The sequence below is a fragment of the Miniopterus schreibersii genome, assembly GCF_964146895.1.
Source record: "Miniopterus schreibersii genome assembly, chromosome: X".
Lineage (NCBI taxonomy): Eukaryota > Metazoa > Chordata > Mammalia > Chiroptera > Miniopteridae > Miniopterus > Miniopterus schreibersii.
In genome coordinates, this window is record NC_138104.1 from 77,368,699 (window position 1) to 77,393,080 (window position 24,382).

Below are 24,382 nucleotides of genomic sequence, written 5' to 3' on the forward strand. Positions count from 1 at the left end.
AAACACCTTCCTTTGGAATCACAGCACTTACTCAGCTTAAAATTATGGAGAACAGAATGGACTGACAAAGTTGGATAAGTCTCAAATAAAAAATGTCAACGTAGGGCTTTATAGTTTACAAAATGTACTTTATCTTATTTGATCATCAACACTCCATAAAGTAGAAAAGGCAAGTGATTACAATGTACTTTTCTAAATCACACACATACACATATATATATGAGGAAACAGGCCTGGCGAGCTTATTTAACTCAAGATCAAACTAAGTGGCAGTGCTGAGACCAGAATACCAATCTCTCAACTCAAATTCTATGTTCTTTCCATTGGAGAATGCTACTGTCTGGTACACAGAAAAATTACAACGGGGCAAAGGCCATAATAATAGGGCCATACACTTAAGTTTATGAAATCTTATATATTGCTATTATATGTACTCTCTGACCCTGAAGGTGCTACCATTATTCCCATATTATAAAAGAGAGAATTGAGAGTCTATATTCTGGTGCCTAGTTACCGGAAATTGGTAAATAATAGGGTGTGTGCATGTGTACTGGGGAGAGGAAGAGGAGGGAGTAGTCAATCTTGTCCAGAAGTCTGAAAGGTAAAAATACTGGTCATCATAGATCATTTATTCACAGACCTTGATATCTGGGAGCACAGTCATTCCCCAGTTCAAATAACCTGGGGACCACTGGCCCATAATGAATAGCTGAGAAATTCTAAAAGCTTTCTAATCTAAGCCTTCTTTAATCATAATCTTACACCAGATTCTTTTAGGAACACATATAACTCTTATATGTGAAGTGATTCGGTATCTTTGAAGGGACATCTAATCATTTCAAGAGATTATTGAAAAATGTAGGCATAGGGATATTAAAATATTTTGTATTTATTACACACACAATACAGGGTGGGGCAAAAGTAGGCTTAAAGTTGTGTGTACATGACACAGAACTTATTATTGCATTATTATTTATTAATCATTGTATTATTTTCCATATGATCAACAGTGAATCTACTTTTGCCTGACCCTCTATACCAAACAACACACCAAAAACAAAAGCAAGTCATTTACTGGAAAACACTGGAGTTGTTAGTTTTATGCCAACTTACCACTGAAATGCATTGTAATGGAAGTAGACCAAACCAAGACCATATAAAAAGGCAGCATTCTGTAAAGAAGGGAAAAGAGACTTTTTAGGAAAAGCACTTAAGTTTAATGCTTATGACATTATTAATATAAAATATGGTATCCAAGATGTTTTAAGTTATTAAATCTCTATCCTGCATTACAGTATACTTGAGAAATATTTTTAAAACACCGAAATAACAGTGATGAGTCAGCAAATGACAGAGAATCCAATCAACTTGAAGAGATTCTCTGGTTTCTTTTTAATCAAACCTGCCCTGAAATAAAAAATCTGTCAGCAGAATCCTATGGGCAAATCTACAATAAAAACCTATTATTCAGGAATACAAAAATGCTTGGACTATGCTATCCTATTATCTCCTGCTTGTATCTATCTATGTTTTTTCTCTAGGTCTTTCTGTTTCTTGAACTGGATTTAATTTTATGTTCAGTGATACCAGGAAGACAGTTAAAATTCAAAGTAAATGTACAATATAAACTTAGAACAAATTTTAGTATTAAAAATAAATCACATGCTAAAATGACACCTAGCCATTTACATTTTGGGTTTTAAACATCAGTGATGCCTATTTTCAGTATAAAACAGAGAGACACTTATCCAGACTCATTTTGACCTCTGGCCTCCAAACAGGAACTGGCTACCTATTCCCTTTTTTCAAAAAAGGCAAATGTTTGAGTACCTACCTTGTGTTTGTTTTATCAATAAAAAATTAAAAAAAATTTAAAAAGGCAAGTCTATTTTAGTAAATCTTCCCTATTTAAATAAATAAATAAATAAACTTTCATACTGATCTTTGTGAACAAATTTCTTGAAAACCTATATTCTAAAACTTGAAAACTTTGAACTCTTAATAAAATGTGTCATACTGTCTTGGGTTGCATTTCTCCAGAAGGCACCCAGAGACAAAAGATTTTAGTGCAAGTAATTTATTTGGAAAGTAACCCTCAGAAGCACCAGTAAAAAAGTGGAGAACTGAGGTAGAGAAGGGGAGAAAACCAACAAAGGGTGCAGTATGGCTGGTTATGAAACTATGAGCAACTGTGATTTGATCCTGCTGGGTATCTCTAGCAGTGTGGAACATTCCTCAGAGTAATCTTGTCCTAGGTGTGAGGGATCTAGAGTACTTACCCCACAACTGCTGTCAGTTATTGCTTAGAGAAAAAGAACCAGTGAGATCTAAAACCCAAAGTGTTGGGTGAGTTTGGGGGGTATACAACTATGTTTTTAACACTAAATTTAGTTCTGGGATTATATTGTGAATTTCCTTTGAATTCTGAGTATCCTTTTGGAAACACTGAAAAATGTTTCTTAAGTATATCTTAAAATCTACTACATATGAAAATTTAATTTCATTAAATTCTCATTACCCCCAACTTCCCAAATGAGAAAATTAGATGCAACAGTACTTACGAACGCTGCAATTCACAAAGTATCAGACAACATATATTTCAAAAGTTCGTATTTTTAAAAAAATTTTCATTTAGTTAGAAATGGTTTTAATCAGGATCATTCATTTACCACCCCATTCCCTGAAATAAGCTGAGCAATTACTAGGTGTCAGAGAAAATACTAAAATGCTGAACAGGCCAACCTGATTAAAACATACTTCTCTTGCTCTCATGTATACAAACTAGTGTATGTAGAAGGTGGGGGTGTAGAGAACAGGGAAATTCAGAATGCAGAAACAGTTAGCTCATGAAGTAGGTTAAGTTATTAAGTATTCTACCCTGTCTCCTTAGGTGGAGGTGATAGAGGGCAAGGGAGCATATGAATAAAAACAAATAACATCTTTCACCAATTTTTTAAAAAAATGTTTTTATTGATTTCAGAGAGAGGAAGGGAGAGGGAGATGGAGAAAGAAACATCAATGATAAGAGAGACGAAATTAAAGATGGAGGCAGACTAAGTGTAAGCTACACGGACAATCTACCGGGACCAAACTAGAATTACACCTAAAATATAGAAGAGCCATCCTGAATAATCAACTGCAACTGAAGACTACCTGGAGAGCATCCTCATAACCAAGGAGGAAAAGTGGAGACCGCACAGAGGCTGGTAGGAAGTGCGGAGGCACGAGGGGGCTGGCTGGGCTCCCACAGGCACCAGCTGAAGGACTGGAGGGATATCTCAGCTGTGGGGGTTCCCAGTGAGGACTCTGGAGCATAAACCCCAGGCTGGGATCCCCAGCCAAGAGCACCAGAACTGAGAAAGGTACCCACATAACATATGGCTGTGAAAAGCAGCCAGGTTTCTGTCTGCCAGGGAGAGACCGCTGGAAATGCACGCACCCTCTTAAAGAGCCAACACACAAAGTTTTGTGTGCAGCTACTCACCTTGGGCTCCAGCAGAGGGAGGGCAGAGTGGACTAGAGCTGTGTGAGGAGAATCTAGGACTGTGTGTTCTGGAGAGAGAGATCAGAAGGCACCCATCTAGATTCCTGTGCCAATTCATTCCCCCATACTGCAAAGGACATCTTTTTCAGGCAAATATTTACCTTCCAAGCAGCTTTTGCCTGAGGTGGAAGCAACTGCCCCATCCAGCTGGAAAACCTCTCGCTCTACCCAGAGGAGTTTATACAGCCTGAAGCTCATTAAGAGAATCAGATTAATCAGCCTGCAAGCAGAGGCAAACTTCAGAGTGCTTTGAGTCTATACCTGACCTGCTTCTGGACCCAGGTCTTGGAAAAGTAGGCTTTGGTCAGCATCTTGGTTGTGCCCAAACACACTCAGCCCCAACAGAGGGGACCTCAAGCCGTGGGTTGTTGATAGCTTCAAACAGGGTACTCAGGGCCAGTCACAAACTGCATCTGACACTGGCCTGCACAGGAGACCATCCAAAAAGACTCAGAGTCCTAGCAGATCTACCTAATACATAGAAACAAACCCAAATAGGAAGCCAAAATGGGCACACAAAAAAACAAGCCCCAAATGAAAGAATAAGAGAAGTCTCCAGAAAAAGAGCTCAATAAAATGGAGATAAGCAATCTATCAGATATAGAGATCAGAATACTGATTGTAAGGATGCTCAACAGCATACAGAAACTATGAAGGAAATTAAGAATAACATAGTGGAAACAAACAAACAAAAAAACATTGCAAGGAATAAACAGGAGATGAGGGGAAACTGAGGATAAGATAGTGAATTAGAAGATGGGGTATAAAAAATCTCAATCAGAGATCCAAAAGGAAAAAAAAATTAAAAACCAGGAGGGCAGTCTTAAGGAAGCTGTGGGACAACATGAAACATAACAATATTCAAGTCATTGGAATGCCAGAGGAAGTCAAAAGTAAGCAAGGGTTAGAGAATCTGTCTGAAGAAATAATGGCAGAAAACTTCCCTAACCTGGTCAAGGAAAAAGTCACACAAGTTGAGGAGGCACAGAGAGTCCCAAGCAAGAAGAACCCAAACAGGCCCATACCCAGGCACATCATAATTAAAATGCCAAAAATTCAAGACAGACAGAAGCTTAAATGCAGGAAGAGAAAAGCAATCTGCTACCTACAAGGAGCTCCCATAAGGTTGTCAGCTAACTTCTCATCAGAAATTCTACAGGCCAGAAAGGAATGGCAAACAGGAAGCCAAAATGGGCACACAAAAAGGTAATGTAAACTAAGGTAATGTAAACTAAGGATCTGAAACCAAGGCTACTCTATCCAGCAAGGCTATCATTCAAAATAGATGGTGAAATAAAGAGCTTCCCAGACACACAAAAAAAGGCTAAAGAAGTTTATCACCACCAAACCAGCATTGCAGGAAATGTTAAAGGGACTGCTGTAATAATAATAAGAAAATAGAGTGAGAAACATAGCCATAAAGAATTAAAATGGGCCTGGACGGGCGTGGCTCCGAGGTTGAGCGTTGGCCTAGGGTCCAGGAGATTGCGGTTCGATGCGCAGTCAGGGCACATGCCTGGGTTGCGGGCTTGATCCCCAGTTGGGGGCGTGCAGAAGGCAGCGGACCAATGACTCTCTCATCATTGATGTTTCTCTCTCTCTCTTTCCCTCTCCCTTCCTCTCTCTGAAATCAATAAAGATATATTTTTAAAAAATTAAAATGGTAATAAATAAGGACCTATCAGCAATAACCTTAAGGACTTTAAGGGAGAGATCAACAGCAAAACAGTCACAGTGGTAGACTTTAACACCCCACTGACTTCACTGGATAGATCTTCCAGACAAAAAGTCAACACTATCTAACCCTACAACTTAATTAGAAAGCTCCACTGTGACGCGTTCTAGACCAGGGCTTTTGTTTGCTGGGAGTTTTTTGATTACTGCTTCAATTTCATCAGTTGTTATTGGCCTATTCAGGTTTTCTGCTTCTTCCTGATTCAGTTTTACACGATCTCACTCATATATGTAATTTAATAAACAAAACAGACTAACAAAATAGATCCAGAGACATAGAAGCATGGAAGAGACTGATGAATCTCAGGTGGAGAGATTAATCAAAGAACTTATATGCATAACCCATGGACATGGACAATAGTGTGGTGAAGGGGGGGAGGGGGTGCAGATGCAGGGTGGAGGGGATCAATAAAAAATTTAAAAAAGGAAGGATATCTGTAATACTTTCAACAATAAAGTTAAATTTTAAAACTTGAAATAAAATCAAAAGTGATGAAAGAGAATCATGAATCAGCTGCCTCCTGCATGTCCCCTACTGGCAATGGAGCCCACAACCCAGGAATGTGCCCCGAATGGGAAATGAACTGGAATCGAAGCGTAACCTCCAGGTTCATGGGTTGAAGCTCAACCATTGATTCACACTGGCCTGGCCATCTTCAGCAATTTAGGTAATTATCTAGAGAAAGTGGTGTGGGGTACAGTGGAAATATGAGTTTATTGAGGGGCATTTCTGCTTTCAGGACACACTCTGCATTCTCCCAACTTCCTTACTTTGTTGATAGTTCATTCTTTCCCCCTCATGAACATCTTATCTGCATCCCTGCCACTGCATATATTCTATCAATTATTCAAGATCCATTTTAAACGCCATCTTTCCCATGAAGCTATGCTGCTTCAACTACTTCACCAGAGGTAATCTTTCCAGTGACCTCAGCACATTGTCTCTAACATATGACATTATTATATAATAGTAAGAATTTAATTTTATTCAAAATGCTAACATTTCTTTCAATAGGTTCTAACAACCCTTCGGGGTGGTAGAATGCCTCATTTATAGAGTGAGGAAAGAAGGATCAGAAAGATTAAGCAACTTGCTCAAAGATACAGGTACTACATAGCAGACATAGAAACTGAATCTGTTGTGGGCAGAAATATTAATATACTCTGTGATTGTTAGCAATAGTTATAAGAAATATTGATCATGTTCTGTTAACTGTGATAGTTCTGTTCTAATTAGAAAATGCACTTTCTAACCTGTCTGGGAGTTATACACCCCAGGACATGGGAATTGACCTTGGAATGCTATCTATTCTCCTTAACTGCCTATCATCATCATGGAAAAATTAACGCCCGGCTGGCGTAGCTTAGCAGTTGAGCATTGACCTATGATCCAAGAGATCAAGGTTCCATTCCCAGTCAGGGCACATGCCCAGGTTACGGGCTCGACCCCCAGTAGGGGGCCTGCAGGAGGCAACTGATCAATGACTCTCTCATCATTGATGTTTCTATCTTTCTCTCTCCCTCTCCCTGAGATGAATAAAGATATGTTTTTTTAAAAAAGAAAGAAAAATTAACCTTGTTACAGAAACAAAGGGGTCACAGAGGTGCCCCACCCTCTTACAAACACCCAGCCCCATCCCTTCCACCAAAAGGTGTCGTACCCTTTTGCAACCTCAGCCCACACATGCAATTCCTTTAACCTGTAAACCATTATACCCATTCTTATTCCTTTGTGCCCACTTCCCCATGTAATCTTTGTCTTCTACCCAATATAAAGAACTGGCTTATGGGGGGGGGGGGGGGGGGGATAGCAAGCTAGAGCAGATTTTATGTGGATGAAATCGCTGCTCTCCCATTTTACCACCAATATTGGAATAAAAGCTAATATATGATTCAACCTTGCCTCTGCTTAATTGGTTGAAGTAGCGAAAAGCAGCCCAGACCCACTGCTGTCCAGTTTGTTATAAGAAATATTAATAATGCTCTGTTAACAGTGATCGTTCTGTTCTGATTAGAGAAAACACATTCTAACCTGGCTGAGAGTTGTAGGCCCCAGGGCATAGGAGTTAAACTTTGTGCCTCTGAGACTCCATTGTTTTAGGGGAACAAGGTTATTAATCTTTCCATGATGATAGGCAGCTCTCCTTTTCTTCTCTCACCTCCTTCCCACAAATAAACCACATTCATTCCATTCACAAAGCTTGCTGTACAATCTAAAAGCCTTTGAATCTATCCCCTTTCCATTCCTACAGCCTTTCTCTAGGTAATTTAGGACCTCACCTGTTTCAATAGTTCGTTACCGCAACTCCCAAATTCTAACTTCCCCTTCCACTTACCCCTTTCAATCTACCTTCCACACCACTGCCAAGAGCTTTCAAAAACTCAAACATGAGACTTTCTTCCTACAATCTAGGAAGAGTCCCTACAACCTAGCCTGACTTAAAGAGTCTTCATTTTATGTTTGTTCCTCAATTTTCCAAATCTCATAGCCATCACATGCACATCTATGCATAAAATATGCTTACACATATCTGTGATTTTAAACATGTTTGCTTTCTCTACTGAGAAAGCCAAAGTCATCATTCCTTCAACTCACTTTTCCTATCCATCCTTTAACACATCTCTCACCTCTTCCTTCCAAAAGTAGTATCTCACACATTTCCCAGCCCAAAGAGAGTTAGGCTTCTGATACATGTTTCCAAATGACTATCCATGTCTATTACAAATATGCTGTTTACCAACACCACTAGAATATGAGTGTATAAATGGTAGAGACAGAACCCAAGTCATTTTCTATCCCTATGGCAAAGTAACTGGCATATATATGTTATTTAGGAAAGGTTGCTGCTGAATAAATCAATCTCTTACAGCCTTAAATAACCTATTACACATTTTTCATCAACGAATACTTTACTGATTCAATTTATATTTAATCGCTTCATAATACAGTCTGAACTACCTTTTGGACATAAAGTTCTTTATATCCATCAGGCCCAAATAGAGCAGAAGTTCTGCTTCTAAAATTAATGCATGTTATTGCATAGTGATCATTTAATCAGGCTTGTAAAGACCATCAGACTTAGGTTAGAATTCCAGCCTTGTCACTTGCTATCTATTAATATTCATGAAACAAGTTAACTGAGTCTTAATTTCAGAGGTATGCTCTCAAGAATTAACTAAGATCATACATGTAAAATATTTAATATGTGACACTTGGGATTTCTGAGAGAAGGACGCAATGTATCTAACACTACCAAGAAAATTATCTAGCACATAATTGCTCAATGAATATAGCATGACACATAAAATTATTGCTAAGTCTCACATGCTATAAAAAAAATTACACATTAGCCCTAGCCTAATTTGGCTCAGTCTGCGGACTGAAGGGTCCCAGATTCGATTCTGGCCAAGAGCAGGTACCTCAGTTGCAGGCTCGATCCCCAGCCACAGTCGGGGTTTGTGCAGGAGGCAGCCAATTGATGTGTCTCTCCCACATCAATGTTTCTGTTTCTTTTTCTCTCTCTCTCCCCTACTCTCTCTGAAAAGCAATGGTAAAAATATCCTCAGGTGAAGATTAAAAAAAAAATTACACATTAAAAATATGAGGACTTCAAAATAAAAGAGTTATGGACAAGACTACTCAAAACAAACCTATCTAACATTATATAACCAGATTTTAAAAACAGCAACTGGTACATGGAGATAGCTGACCCACTCAAGCAAGAAGCTCAGCATGGCAACAGTTTGCCACACCATCAACATTAAAAAGGAACAAAACAATGAAGTCAGAATGCTGGCAACCCTTTCATTAGAGCAGAGATGGCAGGTGGTGAGACAATGAAAATAGCTGAGAGCTGTACAAGAAGACTAAGAACATAATTTAACTTTCTCTGGGGACAAACCCTGGATGCAGGTACTCAGGTTTAATTTTCTTAAAATCTAGGCTACAAGACTCCTGCTGCCAGCTCAGCAGACAAGCTTTTCCCTTTCCTACTGAAGTGTATCATTATAATCCCATTATCTTGGAAATTAAATTAAGCCATGAGACTTTCATGTCACAATTACCTTATTTACCAATAACACGCATTAATTTGTATAGTACAGTCTATTTTGCAAAAACATATACATCTTCTCTTACTGTTTTCTATACTAATTGTCATGATCAGAGAAAAGGAAGACATTTCTCAGCCTCCCTTGCAGCTAGGAGTGCTCATATTGTTACACTAAGTTCTTGTTTGTGAGGGGTGTATAAAGGAATGTGCGCTATCACATGATTCCCTTAAAAGAAAGGGTTGTTGCCCTCTGCTTCCTCTTGCTCTGACCAGTTCCTTGGAATGGAGAACCAGCTCCAAGGTATCAGATAAAAGACAACTCAAGAAAGAAAATATATAGGCCAATTTCAATTATGAACAAAGATTCTACACATTATCAACCCCAATCCAAAACTACCTAACAAGGATAAAAAGTTATTACCAATTTGAACATACCTCAGAAATACAAAATTGATTTAAAAAGTAAAAATAAAACCTCAGTGGATGCAGAAGAATTGCATACAAAAGAAAAATGTTGACTTTTAAACTGAAATTTTTCAAAGTTGGCTTTCATTAGAATAAGGAAGTTCCTTTCTATTTTTAGTTTGCTAATTATTAAAAAATAAATCAATAAAGTAATTATACTTAATGGTAAAACATTTAAAACATTCCCTTTAAGAAGAGAAACAAGGCAAATGTGCTATATCACATCTTTCTATCAAAACTGTGCTGGCATCCTAGTTACCACAATAGCAGGAGAAAAGTTCACAAAAATTTGACACAAAGAAACATTATCTTTAATTACAAAGATCGGATAGTCCACACAGAAAATCCAAAGTAATATAGTCAAAGCCAAGTTAGTAAATTAGTGTAGTTGCTTGATAAATTTAACTTAACTTATAAAAGGCAAATACAGTTCTATATACCAGCAGAGAGATTAAAAAATGAAGATGACATTTATAATATAAATAAAATTGTAAGATATAAAATACATCTTTTTATATCCTCACCCAAGGATATGGTTTTGTCGTTGATTTGAGAGAGACATCAATGTGAGAGAGAAATATCAATCAATTGCCTCCTGCACTCGCCTGACCCAGAATCAAACCTGCAACCCGGATATGTGCAGACAGGGAATCGAACCTGCAACCCTTTGGTGCATGGGACAATGCTCCAACCACTGAGCCACACCAGTCAGGGCTAAAATACATTTTTAATAATATGCACAAGAACTTTATAGAAAAATTATGAAACTTTATTGAGAAAGACAGTAACCTAGTTACTATGAGAGTTTTAAAAAATGTGCGAAGTCAATACAATTCCAACCAATCCCTGGAAATCACTGTGTTTTATGATCCTGATTTTGAGCATGCTAGAATTGGACTAAATATTGAATGAATTATTAGGACAAATCTAAGACTCCAGATCTGTGCTAACTGTTGCAAACCCATTTACCATCTATCTGGTCCTTGCCTTCCAAGTAGGCTAGATGTGATCACAAGGGTCCTTAATAAGAGGGAGGCTAGAAAAGTCAAAAGCCAAAGAATGCAATCTGAGGACAAAAGGCAATGTCATATGGGGCCATGAGCCAAAGGAATGCAGGCAGCCTTTAGAAGCTAAAAAGGACAAGGAAACAAATTGCCCTTTGAGTCTGCAGAAGAAAATCAGCCCTAATGACAACTTGATTTTAACCCCATAAGACTCATTTTAGACTCTGGCTTCCAGAACTCTGACATAATTAAACATGTGTTGTTTTAGCCACTAATATCAGTGGTAATTTGTTAAAGCAGCAATAGGAAACTTATATAGTAGGCCACGCTCAGAGGAGGAAAGTTGTATGGAGTTTGTTCCTATTTTCACAGCTATTAACTTGGTGCCAGCCATAGCATACATGATAATGGGTCACTGGTAGAAAAAGAATGTTTCTGATACAGAAAACCAGAAGGCTGAAACCAGGAGAAATCAAATCCCATTGAATCAAGGAAAATCCCAGAAAGAGAAGAGTCAGAGGGGAACACTAAATTCTGTCAATCTACATGTTTGGCAGACTCTATCCGCATGTGTTATACTCAACACAGCTAAATTAAAGAAAAGCCATCTAAATTGATACTTAAGCTGCCACTTGAAGAAAGTTTGCAGTTCAAATCCAATAAACATAACTGTCTGAGATAAAGAGCAAAAACCACTTGCTAAAATAACAGAATTAAAAGTTAACATAATTTTCATAATGTCCAGTACGCAATGCAAAATTATGCAACATACAAAGATCCAGGAAATACAACACATTCTCAAGAAAAAAATAACAAAGATGCTAGAAATGACAAAGATTTTACAGTAGCTATTTTAATCATCATCAACTAACAAAAAATATGCTCATGAATAATAAAAAGACAGGCAATTTCAACAGAGAAAGAGAATAAAAAAGAACTCAATACAAAATCTAAAACTGAAAAACATAATATCTGAAGTAAAACTCAATGGTTTGAACTAATAATAAAATGAAAATGGCAAAGGAAACAGAAAATGAATCTCAAAACAGAAAAGCAAATTATCCAGTGTAAAGACTGAAGGAAGGGGAAGCCCCTCAGGGACATTTATATAAAAACAAATTATCTAACCTACATGGAAGTGGATTCCAAGGGGAGAAGAGAATGAACTCAAAAAAAAAAAAAACACAACCACTATCTGAAGAGATAATGACAAAAAATTTCCAAATTTATTGTAGATTCCAGATGCTCAAAAAGGAATAAATATGAAGACAACCATGCAGAGGTATAGTATGATCAAACTGTAAGAATTTAAAGCTAAAAAGTAAATCTTGAAAGGAGCTAACAATAAATTGTATACCACACAATTCAATTAAGAGCTGATTTGTCATCAGAAAATATGGAGGGGCAAGAAGAGAACAAAACTTCAGGAAAGAAAAACAGAAAGACAGACAGAAAGACAGAGACCAGCCAACCCATAATTCTCTATCCAGGTAAAATGTCCTTTAAAAATGAAGTACAAAAAATTTTTTCAGATAAAAGAAATATACCTCCACCGGATTTTTACTATAAGAAATGCTATACAAAGTTCTTTGACCTAAAAGAAAATGACAGTACATGGAAGCAATTCACAGAAAGTAATGAAGAGCATCAGAAATGGTATACAGCCCAACCAGTGTGGCTCAGTAGTTGAGTGTAAACCCAGGACCCTAGAGGTCATAGTTTGATTCCCATTCGGGTTGTGGGCCTCATCCCCAGTAGGGGGTGTGCAGGAGGCAACTGATAGATGCAGATTCCCTCCCACTGATGTTTCTCTCTCTCCCTCTCCCTTCCTTTCTCTGAAACCAATAAAAACATATTTAAAAATAATTTTTTAAAAAGAAATGGTATACACATGGGTAAATACAAACATTTACTATTACACTGTAATAAAGGGTGGGATAAAAGTATATTTACAGTTGTTCATATAGAAAATAATACAATCAATAAATAATAATACAAGAATACACATTTCCCATACTCACAACTGTAAACCTACTTTTGCCACACCCTGTATATAAGCCTGTTCAAAGCAAAACAGCATCTTGTGGAGTTAATAATGTAGATCTAATACATATAATAACTACCATCTAAAGGACATGGGTGGGTAAGACGTGGACCTATATAATTGCAAACTTTCTACGTTTTACGTGAATTGGTACAATATTAACTGAGACTTGACTGAAAAACTAAAGGTGTATACTATAATTGGTAGAACCACCACTGAATAAAAAATGAAAAGAATAGCTGAAAAGGCCAATAGGAAAAGTAAAATAGATTCAAATAAATTTTTTAAAAAGTGGGGGGTGGGGGAAAGCACAGAAAGAAGATACATAAGACCAATGGACTGAGGGAACAAACATAAAAAAGTAAAATGAAAGATGAAAACCCAGCCATATAAATGATTACATTAACTGTTGACAGTTAAACAATGCAGATAAAAAGCAGAGATCTTCAGATTGTATAAAAACCAAGAATCATTTGTAAGCTATCTACAAAAGAAGAATTGTAATACAAAGATACCAATAGGTTGAAAGGAAAAATGAAAAGGATATTATCATGTATATAACAAGCCAAAAAAGGATGGAATGCTTATATTAATACCAGATGAAACACATGTTGAGACAAAAGTAAAAATATTTCATAGTGGTGAAAAGGTCAGTTCATCAGGTAAAAATAAAATCATAAACATGTATGTGCCTAATAAGAGAGCTTAAAGACTTGGCAGAGATATGGCATGATCAAACTATAGAAAGTCAAAGCTAAAAAGCAAATCTTAAAAGAAGCTAACAACAAACCTCAGTTGGTTAAAGCATCATCCTGATACACCAAGAGAGCTTCAAAATATATTAAAGGGGGGGAAAAGGAAAAATTAAAAGACAATTCCACAATCAAGGAAGAGATAATTACTCTCTGCAAATGATAAAGACAAAAAAATCAAACACCAACAACAACCTTTACCTGTTATTTATAGCTCAATACAATCAACAAATGCAAATCATGCATTTTTTTTCAAGTGCTAAACCAATAAATAAGTCTCAATATGTTTCAAAAGAATAAAATTATGCAGAATACGTTGCGTGAATAAAGGAGAATAAGAAATTGTTAATTATGAGATACTTAAAATAACCCAAATATTTTTATCAAACTATAGGAGGCCAAATATATATTTCCCATGGGTCATAAGAAAGCACAAGTTAAGGTAGAAAAAGTTTGTGAAATACAGCTAAAGCTATACTAAAAGAAATATATACCTTTAAATACTTATATTAGGGGAAAAGGGTAGAAAATCAATAATCTAAGCTTCCACCTTAGGAAATTAGAAGAAGAGAAAATTAAACACAAAGTGAACAGAAGTAAATAATAAAGAAAACTGGGAATCAATAATATAGGAAATCTATGAAATATAAAACAGAAAAACAATACTGAAGATAAATAATTCATGGGGGGGAAAATATGATGCCTTGCTAAGAATAATTAAATTAATAAACCTCTAGCCAGGTTAATCAAGAAAAAAGAGAAGACCAAAATACCATTATCGGGAATGAAAGAAGATACACTTAACTACAGATTCTATGGTTATTAAAAGAAAAGTAAGGTTATAATAGGAAAAATAGTAAATCTGACAACTATATGAAACAAATTCCTTGAAAGACAAAACAAAACTAATCCAAGAAGTAACAGAAAACCTGAATCACTCTGTATATACTACAGGAATTAAATTTGTAGTTAAAAAAACTCTCTCTCCACAAGGAAAACTGTAGGCCCAGATAGATGATTTACTAGTAAATTCTACATAGCATTTAAGGAAGAAATAATACAATCCTACAAACACATATTAGAGAAAAGAAGAATTCCCAACTCATCTTATGAGGCCAAAATTATCCTGATGCAAAAATCATAGTCACATGAAGAAAATTAAAGAGTAACATCACTTACGAACAAAAATCCTTAACAAATTATTACTACATTGAAGCCAACAACATAATACATGTGGCTAACAGGAGTTTATCCCAAAAATATCTGAAAAATCAAGCAATGTAATTAAGCATATAACACATTTTTAAAAATCCACAGGATCTCAATAGATGAATAAGAACACTTTGACAAATTCAATACGTATTCATTATATATGACGGGGGGGGGGGGAGAGACACACCACAAAACCTCCAGTGAAACTAGTAACAGAAAGGAACTTCTTCAATCTAAATCTACAAAAGCCTTATAGCTAACATCATATTCAACGATGAAAACTGAATGTTTTCCCCCAAAGATAAGGAACAACACAATGATGTTCCCTTCTATTCGATACTATACTTAATGTCCTTGTTAATCCAACACGGCGACAAGATTAAAGAGTATCTATAGATCAGAAAAGAAAAAGTAAAACTGCCTTTATCTGCAGACAACCCTAAGAAATTTAGAGCAAAGCTACTAGAACTAGTAATTAGCTTATCAAAATAGAAGGCTGCTAGGTAAGTGTACAAAAATCTATTGTGCACCTGTATAATAGCAACAAACAACTGAAAATGAAATTTTACAATGACACCAATCACAATAGCATAAAAAAGTAAAATAATAAAAATAAACTTTAAAATGTGTAATGAAAACTATAACACTGCTGAGGGGAATTAAAGAAGACCTAAATAAATGGTGAGATATACCATGCTCATGAACTAGTAAGAAGACCTAAATAAATGGTGAGATATACCATGCTCATGAACTAGTAAATGCACTATTATTAAAAACAGAAATTCTTGCCCAGCCGGGCGTGACTCAGCGGTGGAGCATTGACCTAGGATCCAGGCGATTGAGGTTCAATTCCCGGGCAGGGCACATGCCTGGGTTGTGGGCTCGGTCCCCAGTCAGGAGTGTGCAGGAGGGAGCCGATCAATGACTCTCTCATCATTGATGTTTCTATCTCTCTCTCTCCCTCTCCTTTCCTCTCGCTGAAATCAATAAAGATATATTTTAAAAAGAAACAAACAGAAATTCTTTCCATATTGGTTTATGCATATAATATAGTACCAATCAAAATCCTAGCAGGAGAACTTGACAAACTGCTTCTAAACTTTATATGGAAAGGCAAGAAAAACCAAAACAATTTTGAAAAAGAACACAAAGAACTTACAGTGTTTGATTTCAAGACTAGAGTAACAAAAGTGGGATGTTGGCTTAAAAATAGACTCAAAATTAAATGGCCAATTGATTTTTATTAAAGAAGAAATGGTAATTCAACTTTGAAAAGATAGTCTTCCCAACAAATGATGCTGGAACAACTGGGTATCAATTTGATCCAGGGAGGTTGCGGGGGGAGATCACACATTGATGATTATCTCACATCTCAAACAACTTGACAACTTGAAGTGTACCATAAATGAAAACATAATAAACATGACTACAAAACTTGTAAGAAAAAAAGCTGAGGCAATTTTATAATCTTGGGATAAGCGAAGATATCTTTTTTTTTTTTAAATCCTCACCCAAAGGATATTTTTTCTATTGCTTTTCAGAGAGTGTGGAAGGGAGGCAGAGAGAGACATATTGACTGGTTATCTATCACGTGAGCCCTGACCGGGGCCAGGGATGGAGCCTGAAACCTAGGTACATGCCCTTGGCTGGAGTCAAACCCAGGATCCTTCAGTCCACAGGATGACACTCTAACCACTGAGCCAAACCGGCTACGGTAGCAAAGATTTCTTAACAGAACACAAAATCACAAGCTATAAAAGAAAAAGTTGATTAAATGAACTTTATCAAAATTATAAACATTTGCTCTTCAAAAGGAACAATTAAGAAAACAAAAAGGCGAGCCACAGACTGTGAGAAAATATTTCCAAAACATATACCTGATAAAGGGCTTTTATCCAGAGTATGCAAAGAGCCTATACAACTCAATGAGATTTAAAAAAGGTAAAAATGAGCAAAAGATGTGAACAGATGATTAAGAAAAGAAGTAATACAAAAGGCCAACAGCATATACAGGATGCTCAACATCACTATCATCAGGAAAAGGAAGATAAAACCTAAAGGAAAAGCCACCATTTAACTACTAGAATGGCGAAAGTTTAAAAAAAAAAAAGACAATACCAAGTACTAGTAGAGATGCAGAACAACTGGGAACCTCGTACACTGCTAACTGAAATCTAAAACACTACAGCCACTTTGGAAAACAGTTTGGCATTTAAACCTACAACTGCAATATTGTTACCGCTATAATTAGCTAGTTATTAATAATAGGAAAGAAGAAAAGGGAAGATATTGTAAGCATGGCCACCTGGGCAGCTTCACCAGGAAGCTGCAATTTCACACTCCCAAGGGAACCACCGGCCCATTTCCTGAAGATCACTGAGGGAAGGGGTTGGACAAAAGGGAAGATGGGTGCATGTGCAGTGAGTAGGGATGATGTAGGGAAGGTGCTTGCCTGTCAGTCTAAGCAAAAACAAAGATAATTGGCTAGAGGGCATGGAGCCACTGCAAGCACATGAAATACGGTAATACATAATTCCCAGACAAAGGAATTCTCCCTCCCCCCACCTCCCTCTCATTCCTCCAGCTTTGTTTCTACTTCTTTGCATTCACCCGTGTTCCCTCAATAGCCATGTGAGGGGACTCGAAGTTGCATAGCCATGGGCTATGCAGACCCCACACACAATGAATGGACTACAGCTGGGAACACAAGCTAAGCTAGCCTGATGCTGGACTAGACTGTGCAAATATGGAGTAGAAACTCTGGGCAACAGCTTTAATCCTAGCTCTGCTGAAGATGAAATGGGACTTTTTCCCTAGCGGGCAGAGGAAGACAGGACCTTGGAAACTCAGGGATTTAATTCTACACAAATAATTATCACTCATTCCCCGGGGCAAGTATCAGAAAATCCCTTTTCTCATGATATCGCAAAAAGTCCACTTCAACAATCAACAGGTGGGATGTAGAGGACAATATGACCCAGCATTCCCAAATTCTAGGTGTATATACCAAGAAAAATGAAAACCAATGATCTCACAAAGACAAATAATGTTCACATTATTTCATTCATATTTCACCAAAAACTGGACATAACCCAAATATAAACTGATAAATGGAAAAGTTAATTGTGATATAATTAATAAAAGGAACATAATTTTTATACACACAACATGAAAGAATCTCAAAAATAGCATACTAAATTAAAAATATCCAAAGCAAAAGAATACATTCTGTTTGAATCCAGTTCGGTAACATTCTAGAAAGGACAAAATTAGAGAGAGATCGGGATCAAAAGTGGGAATCAACTGTAAAGTAGCACAAGGGAACACTAAGTGATGGAAATGTTCTACATCTTAATTATGGTAATGGTTACAGAAGTCCATATAAATTGCCAAAATGCAGCAAATTCGTACATTTAAAATAATGTAAAGTATACCTCAAAAAAGCCAGATCTTTTGGTGGATCTAAAGTTAATTAGATAATTTAAAAAAGAAAAAAAAAAAAAAAAAAAGAGAAACCCTAAAAAAATTAATAACAAAATGGGGAAATGGTGCCCTAGCACTACAACATATTAAAACGTATTATAAAACCTCTATAAGTAAAGTGACATATTCATTAATGAACAGGCCTAAGGAAATGGAACAGAAAATCCAGACCAAAAGTGCAAATGAAAATTTAATATAAAATTAAGGCAACATCTCAAATTAGTGGAGGAAAAGAAAGGGTTTTGTTTTGCCTTTTTAAAACAATATACTGTGTTGGGATAATTGGCCATAAGGAAAAAGATAAGCTTGGATGTTCCTCATACTATAAGTCAAGGATATATCCCAAATAATCACAGATTTAAATTAAAAGATAAAACCATTCAAGTACTAAAAGAAAAAAGTGAGTGAATATTTCTAACACCTATGAGTGAGGAAAAAGCTGTCTTATGACTCAAAATACAGATCAACTTAAGACTGATAAATCTGACTACACAGAAATAAAACCCTGCATGGGCAAAACCAGACACTTCTGTCTAGGCAAAAAAAAATTTACAAAAGCAAAGTAAAACAAATGAAAAACTGCGTCATATATCACAAATAAAGAATAAATATAACTCATACATAAAATATGGCCATATAAAACAGAGAAAGAAAATAGCTCGACAAAAAAATGAGCAACAGAAATAAACAAATATTTCAAAGAAAAAGAACCACAAATAGTCTCCAAACGTTAATTTAAAAAAATCAACCTCACTAACAACTTAGAAAATGCAAAATTTAAAGAACAATAAGGGACTATTTCTCACCTATTGGACTGGCAAAGAGCTGGCAGGGTAGCTCAGCTGGTTAGAGCTTTGTCCCACTACACCAAGGTTGCCGGTTCAATCTCCGGTCAGGACACATAAAAGAAGCAACCAATGAATGCATAAATAAGTAGAAAAACAAATTGAAGTTTATCTTTATCCCTATCGGTTTTTCTAAAAACAATAAATAATTTGTTTTTTATTATTTATTGTTTTCAGAGAGAGGAAAGGAAAGGAGAGACAGAAACATGAATGATAAGAGAGTTGTCATTGATTGGCTGCCTCCAGCACACCCCCAACTGAGGATCGAAACCACAATCCAGGCATGTGCCCTGAGTGGGAATTGAACGTCAATCTCCTGGATCCTAGGTAGATGCTAAACCCTCGAGCCAGGAAATAAATAAATTTTTTTTTAAAGCCCACTGACGGGAAGAAACAAGGTGGCGACATAGGTAACAGCTGTACCTGCCGCCTCCCACAACCACATCAAAATTACAACTAAAATACAGAACAACCATCATTCAGAACCTCCTGAAATATAGCTGAAGAGAAACCCTACAAGGAGGGAACTAAAGGAGCAAGGAGATCAGTAGGAGGGGCGGAAAAGTGAACAAATTAGAGCTGAATCACAGAGAGGCGGCCACGGGCCCACACCTGGGAGGGATATCATGGCGGCGGAGGTTTCCCGGAGGAGTGAAGGGTCCCAGCCCCACAGCAGGCCCCCAGTCCAGGGATCCAGTGCCGGGAAGAGAAATTCCCAAAACTTTGGGCTGTGAAATCCAGTGGGGACTGTTGCTGAGGGTGCAGGACCGCAGGTAGCTCCTATTAAAGGGCCCGCACACGGACTCACTCAGACACACTCGCTCTGAGCTCCAGCGTCAGGCAGCAGCTTGAAAGGAACCTGGGACACTTGGGGAGGAATTAACCGGCCTGAAATTGGGGCAAGAGCTGGAGGGGCAGTTTTCTCCCAGACAGAAGCGCTAGAAGAGGCCACTGCTCCTTTGGTGAGTCCTCTCCCCACACATTCGGCAGGCAAGCGCCATATTTGAATCTCCAGCACCTGACTCCCACCTGTGGCCCCACCCTGGTGATTCCCAGAGACCCCGCCCCTCCCTACTTGCAAGATCATCCACTCGATTTCCAGTAGTTTTTTGATGCAAGTGGCCTCTCTAGCCTCATGTTTAGGACTTTCTTAAAACCTCTCAAACAAGCAGCAGTGTGCCCCATACGGCTTGATAAGTTGCCCTAGGCCTGGCACTAATGGCAGCCTGCACTGGTTCACAGCTTGGCCTCTCCTGGACACTTCCAAGCCCAGCACAAGCAGTAGCCAAGTACGGTTTGCTGTGTACCTCATGCTGAGTGACCCTGGGCAAGGCACTGGCAGAGGCTGACTTTGCACCTCCCGGGAGGCCCCAGAGTTAATGCACCTGGTGGTGAAACTTGATGACGCTGGATAACAACCCAACCACATCCACAAGTGACACACTCAAGAGGCGCATTTGGTGAACACCAAAGCTCCACTGAAGTAAATCCTGCTCCACAGGGGTGTCTCCAGCACTGCAGCTCTTTGGCTACACTTGCAGCTGGTCCTCACAGCTGATTGGCCTGGGGGTCAATTCCTCCCAGTGACGCCAACAGCAACCAATGCTCCACTACAAAAGGACAGTGCACACAGCCCACACAGGGGAGCACCTAGAAGACCCAGCTCAGGTGACTGGGGAGGCTGAGCCACTGGACACTACAGGACACCTACTACACAAAGTCGCTCTACAAATTCCAGGACACATAGCAACTCTACCTGATACACAGAAACAAACACCTGGAAGCAGCCAAAATGTGGAGGTAAAGAAACATGTCACAAAGGAAAGAACAGAAAAAAATCTCCAGAAAAGGAACTAAATGAAAGAACCAAGCAAGCTACTAGATACAGAGCTCAGAATTATGGTTATAAGAATGCTCAAGCATATTAGTAAGAGTATTATGTAAACAAATGAGAATATCGATGACATAATAAAGGACCAATTTGAAATGAAGGTTACACGAGCTGAAATGAAGAGTAATTTACAGGGAACCAACAGTAGAGTAGAGGACGCTGAGAATCAAATCATGTTCCAACATGAGGAAACAAAAAACACCCAACCAGAAGAGCAAAAAGAAAAAAGAGTCCAGAAATAGGAAGATATTATAAGGAGCCTCTGGGACAACTTCAAGCGGACAAATATTTGTATTATTGGGGACCCAGGAGGAGAAGAAAGAGAGCAAGAAATTGAAAACCTATTTGAAAAAGTAATTACAGAAAACTTCCCCTACCTGGGGGAAGAAATCGACTTACAAGTCCAGGAAGCACAGAGGGTCCCAAACAAGAGGAACCCAAAGAGGCCCAAAGCAAGACACATCATAATTAAAATGCCAAAGGTTAAACACAAAGAGAGAATCTTAAAAGCACTAAAAGAAAAGCAGTTAGTTACCTACAAGGGAGCACCCATATGACTGTCAGCTGATTTCTCAACAGAAACTTTGCAGGCCAGAGGGAGTGGCAAGATATATTCAAAGTGATGAAAAACAAGGACCTACAATCAAGGTTGCTCTACCCAGCAAAGCTATCATTTAGAACTGAAGGTCAGATAAAGGACTTCACAGATAAAAACTAAAGGAGTTCATCACCACCATACCAGTACTCCATGAAATGTTGAAGGGTCTTCTTTAAGAAGCAGCTAATGAACAAAAGAACCTGACAAACGAAATAGACCCAGAGACACTGACACATGAAACAGACGAACATATTTCAGAGGAAGGAGGGAAGGGGGGTGGAGGGTGGAAAGAGATTAACCAAAGAAGTTATATGCACATATGCATAACCCATGGTCAGTCAGTAACGGGGTGAACACCTGGGGAGGGGGTGGGAACGAGAAGGAGGGGGTGAACTGGGGGGGAAAAAATGGGACACCTGTAATACTTTCAACAATAAAGGTAAATTTTAAAAATAATAAAAATAATTTTAGCCCTGCCGCGAATGGCTCAGCAGTTGAGCATCGTCCTAGGAAACATCACAGTTCGATTCCCGGTCAGGGCACGTGTAAAGGTTGCAGGCTCGATCACGATCCCTGGTTGGGGTTGTGCAGGAGGCAGCCAGTCAATGACTCTCATGATTGATGCTCCTATCTCTCTCTCTCTCTCTCTCTCCCCCTCCTCTCTCTGAAATCAATAAAAATATATTTAAAAAAATAATAATAATTTTTAAAAAAAAAGCCGACTGACATAAACTTTCTAGGTTGAGACCAAAGGGAAAGACGTATTCCCAAAGAAGTATTTAACACTTAAGCTTCCACTCAGCAATCCCACTTATAAAGGACTCTATATCAAAGAGTATTTATACCAAAGAATTACTAACAACATTATGAAAAGATTTTTTTACTATTTATTGCAGTGGCATCTGTAAAGGTAAATACTGAAGCAACTGACTGGATAAACTAAAATAAATCATCATGACCTTGAATTAGGCAAAGAGCTCTTAGGTAAAACACCAAAAGCATAAGCAATAAAAGAAAAAGTTGCAAAACTGGATGGTATCAAAATTAAAAATTTTTTCACTTCAAAATATTCTTTCAAGAAGAAAAAAATATATACAAGCCACCAAATATACTATGAAGTAGAAATTGACAATACAAGCCACAGACTTGAAAAAATTTCAAATTATGTATCTGATAAGTTATTATAACCAGAATATACTATAAAGAATTTACAATGCAAAGAACTTACAAATTAAAAAATTTTTTAATTGATTTTAGAGAGAGATGAAAGGACGGGGGGAGAGAGAAACATTGATTTGTTGTTCCACTTATTTTGCATTTCTACAACGCATTAATTTAAAAAAAAAAATTTTTTTAATGAGCAAAGGGTTTATATAGGCATTTCACCAAAGAATATATACAAATAGCTAATATGTTCATAAAAAGATGCTCAACATCATCAGTCATTAGGAAAATACAAATGAAAAACATAGTAAGATGCTAGTTCACATCTAGTAGGATGGCTACACTAAAAATCTGAACAATTACAAGTGTTGACGAGGATATGAAGAAATTGGAATCATTGCTGGTGAAACTATAGGGTGGTACAGCTGCTGTGGAAAACAGTTTCTAAAAATTTTAAACATATATTTATTCTACAACCCAGAAATTCCATTCCTGGTTATCTACCTAAGAGAAATAAAAATATTTGTCCACACAAAAACTTGTTCACAGATGTTCACAGCAGCATTATTCACAATAGCCAAAAAGTGGAAACAACTAAAGTGCCCATCAACTGATAGTATATCCATACACTGGAAAATTATTAAAGAGTAAAAAGGCAATCAGAGAAAGACAAATATCACGTGATCTCACTCATATGTGGAATATAATGAACAAAATAAACTGATGAACAAAATAGATCCAGAGACACAGAAGTATGGAACAGACTGAGGGATCTGAGAGGGAAGGTGGGGATGGGGGAGTAGGTGGGGACAGATTAATCAAAGAACTTATATGCATAACCTATGGAGGTGAGGTTGATGCAGGGTGGAGGGGATCAATGGGGGGAAATGGGACATCGGTAATACTTTCAACAATAAAGATAAATTTTTTTAAAAAAAAACAGTAAAAAGGAACAAAGCATTAATACATGCTACAAATGGATCAACTCTGAAAACATATGCTACATGAAAGAAAACAGTTACAAAAGACCACATGCTAAACAATTTCATTTATATGAAATATCTTGAAAATACAAATACGTACAGACAGAAGGTAGATTAGTACTTGCCAGGGGTTTGGGCATGAGGTTTCATTATAGAGAGATAGGCATGTCCTAAAATAAGACTGTGGTTACGGTTGCACAACTCTGGAAATTTACTAAAAGTCACTGGATTTAATACTTAAAACAGTTGAGTTTTATGGTATGTAAATTATATTCTAATAAACTTTTTTTAAAAAGATAAGCCACAGACTAGAGAAGACATTTTCAATACATCAAAAATTTTTACTAAAATATGTTGTTAAAATTTCAACAAATCAAAAACAGAGATAAACTAAGCAATAGAAATATAAAACCCATCTTAAAAATCTGAAATGGCAATTCATATAAAGAAATCCCACTGGTCAATAAATATGTACATAAAAGTATGCACGATGTAGACAATTAACCTACCCAAGTAATATTATGCATTGCTTAAACTAAGAAAATAGATGGTCACTGCTGTGCACAATTCTTCATTTAGGTAGATCTTTCTTTTTAAAAAGGGTTAGGTTA

At 37.3% G+C, this 24,382-nt stretch overlaps 1 protein-coding gene across 7 annotated transcripts in view; it reads right to left on the bottom strand.

Annotated features, from left to right (window-relative positions):
- KDM6A (lysine demethylase 6A) overlaps positions 1-24,382 on the bottom strand; it is a 211,796-nt gene that overhangs the window by 103,135 nt on the left and 84,279 nt on the right. For all 7 annotated transcript variants that reach the window (XM_081126644.1, XM_081126643.1, XM_081126640.1 and 4 more), the window contains exon 5: positions 1,114-1,172. In XM_081126644.1, the coding sequence (XP_080982770.1) occupies positions 1,114-1,172 (59 nt within the window). The remainder of the gene's footprint in view (positions 1-1,113; positions 1,173-24,382) is intronic.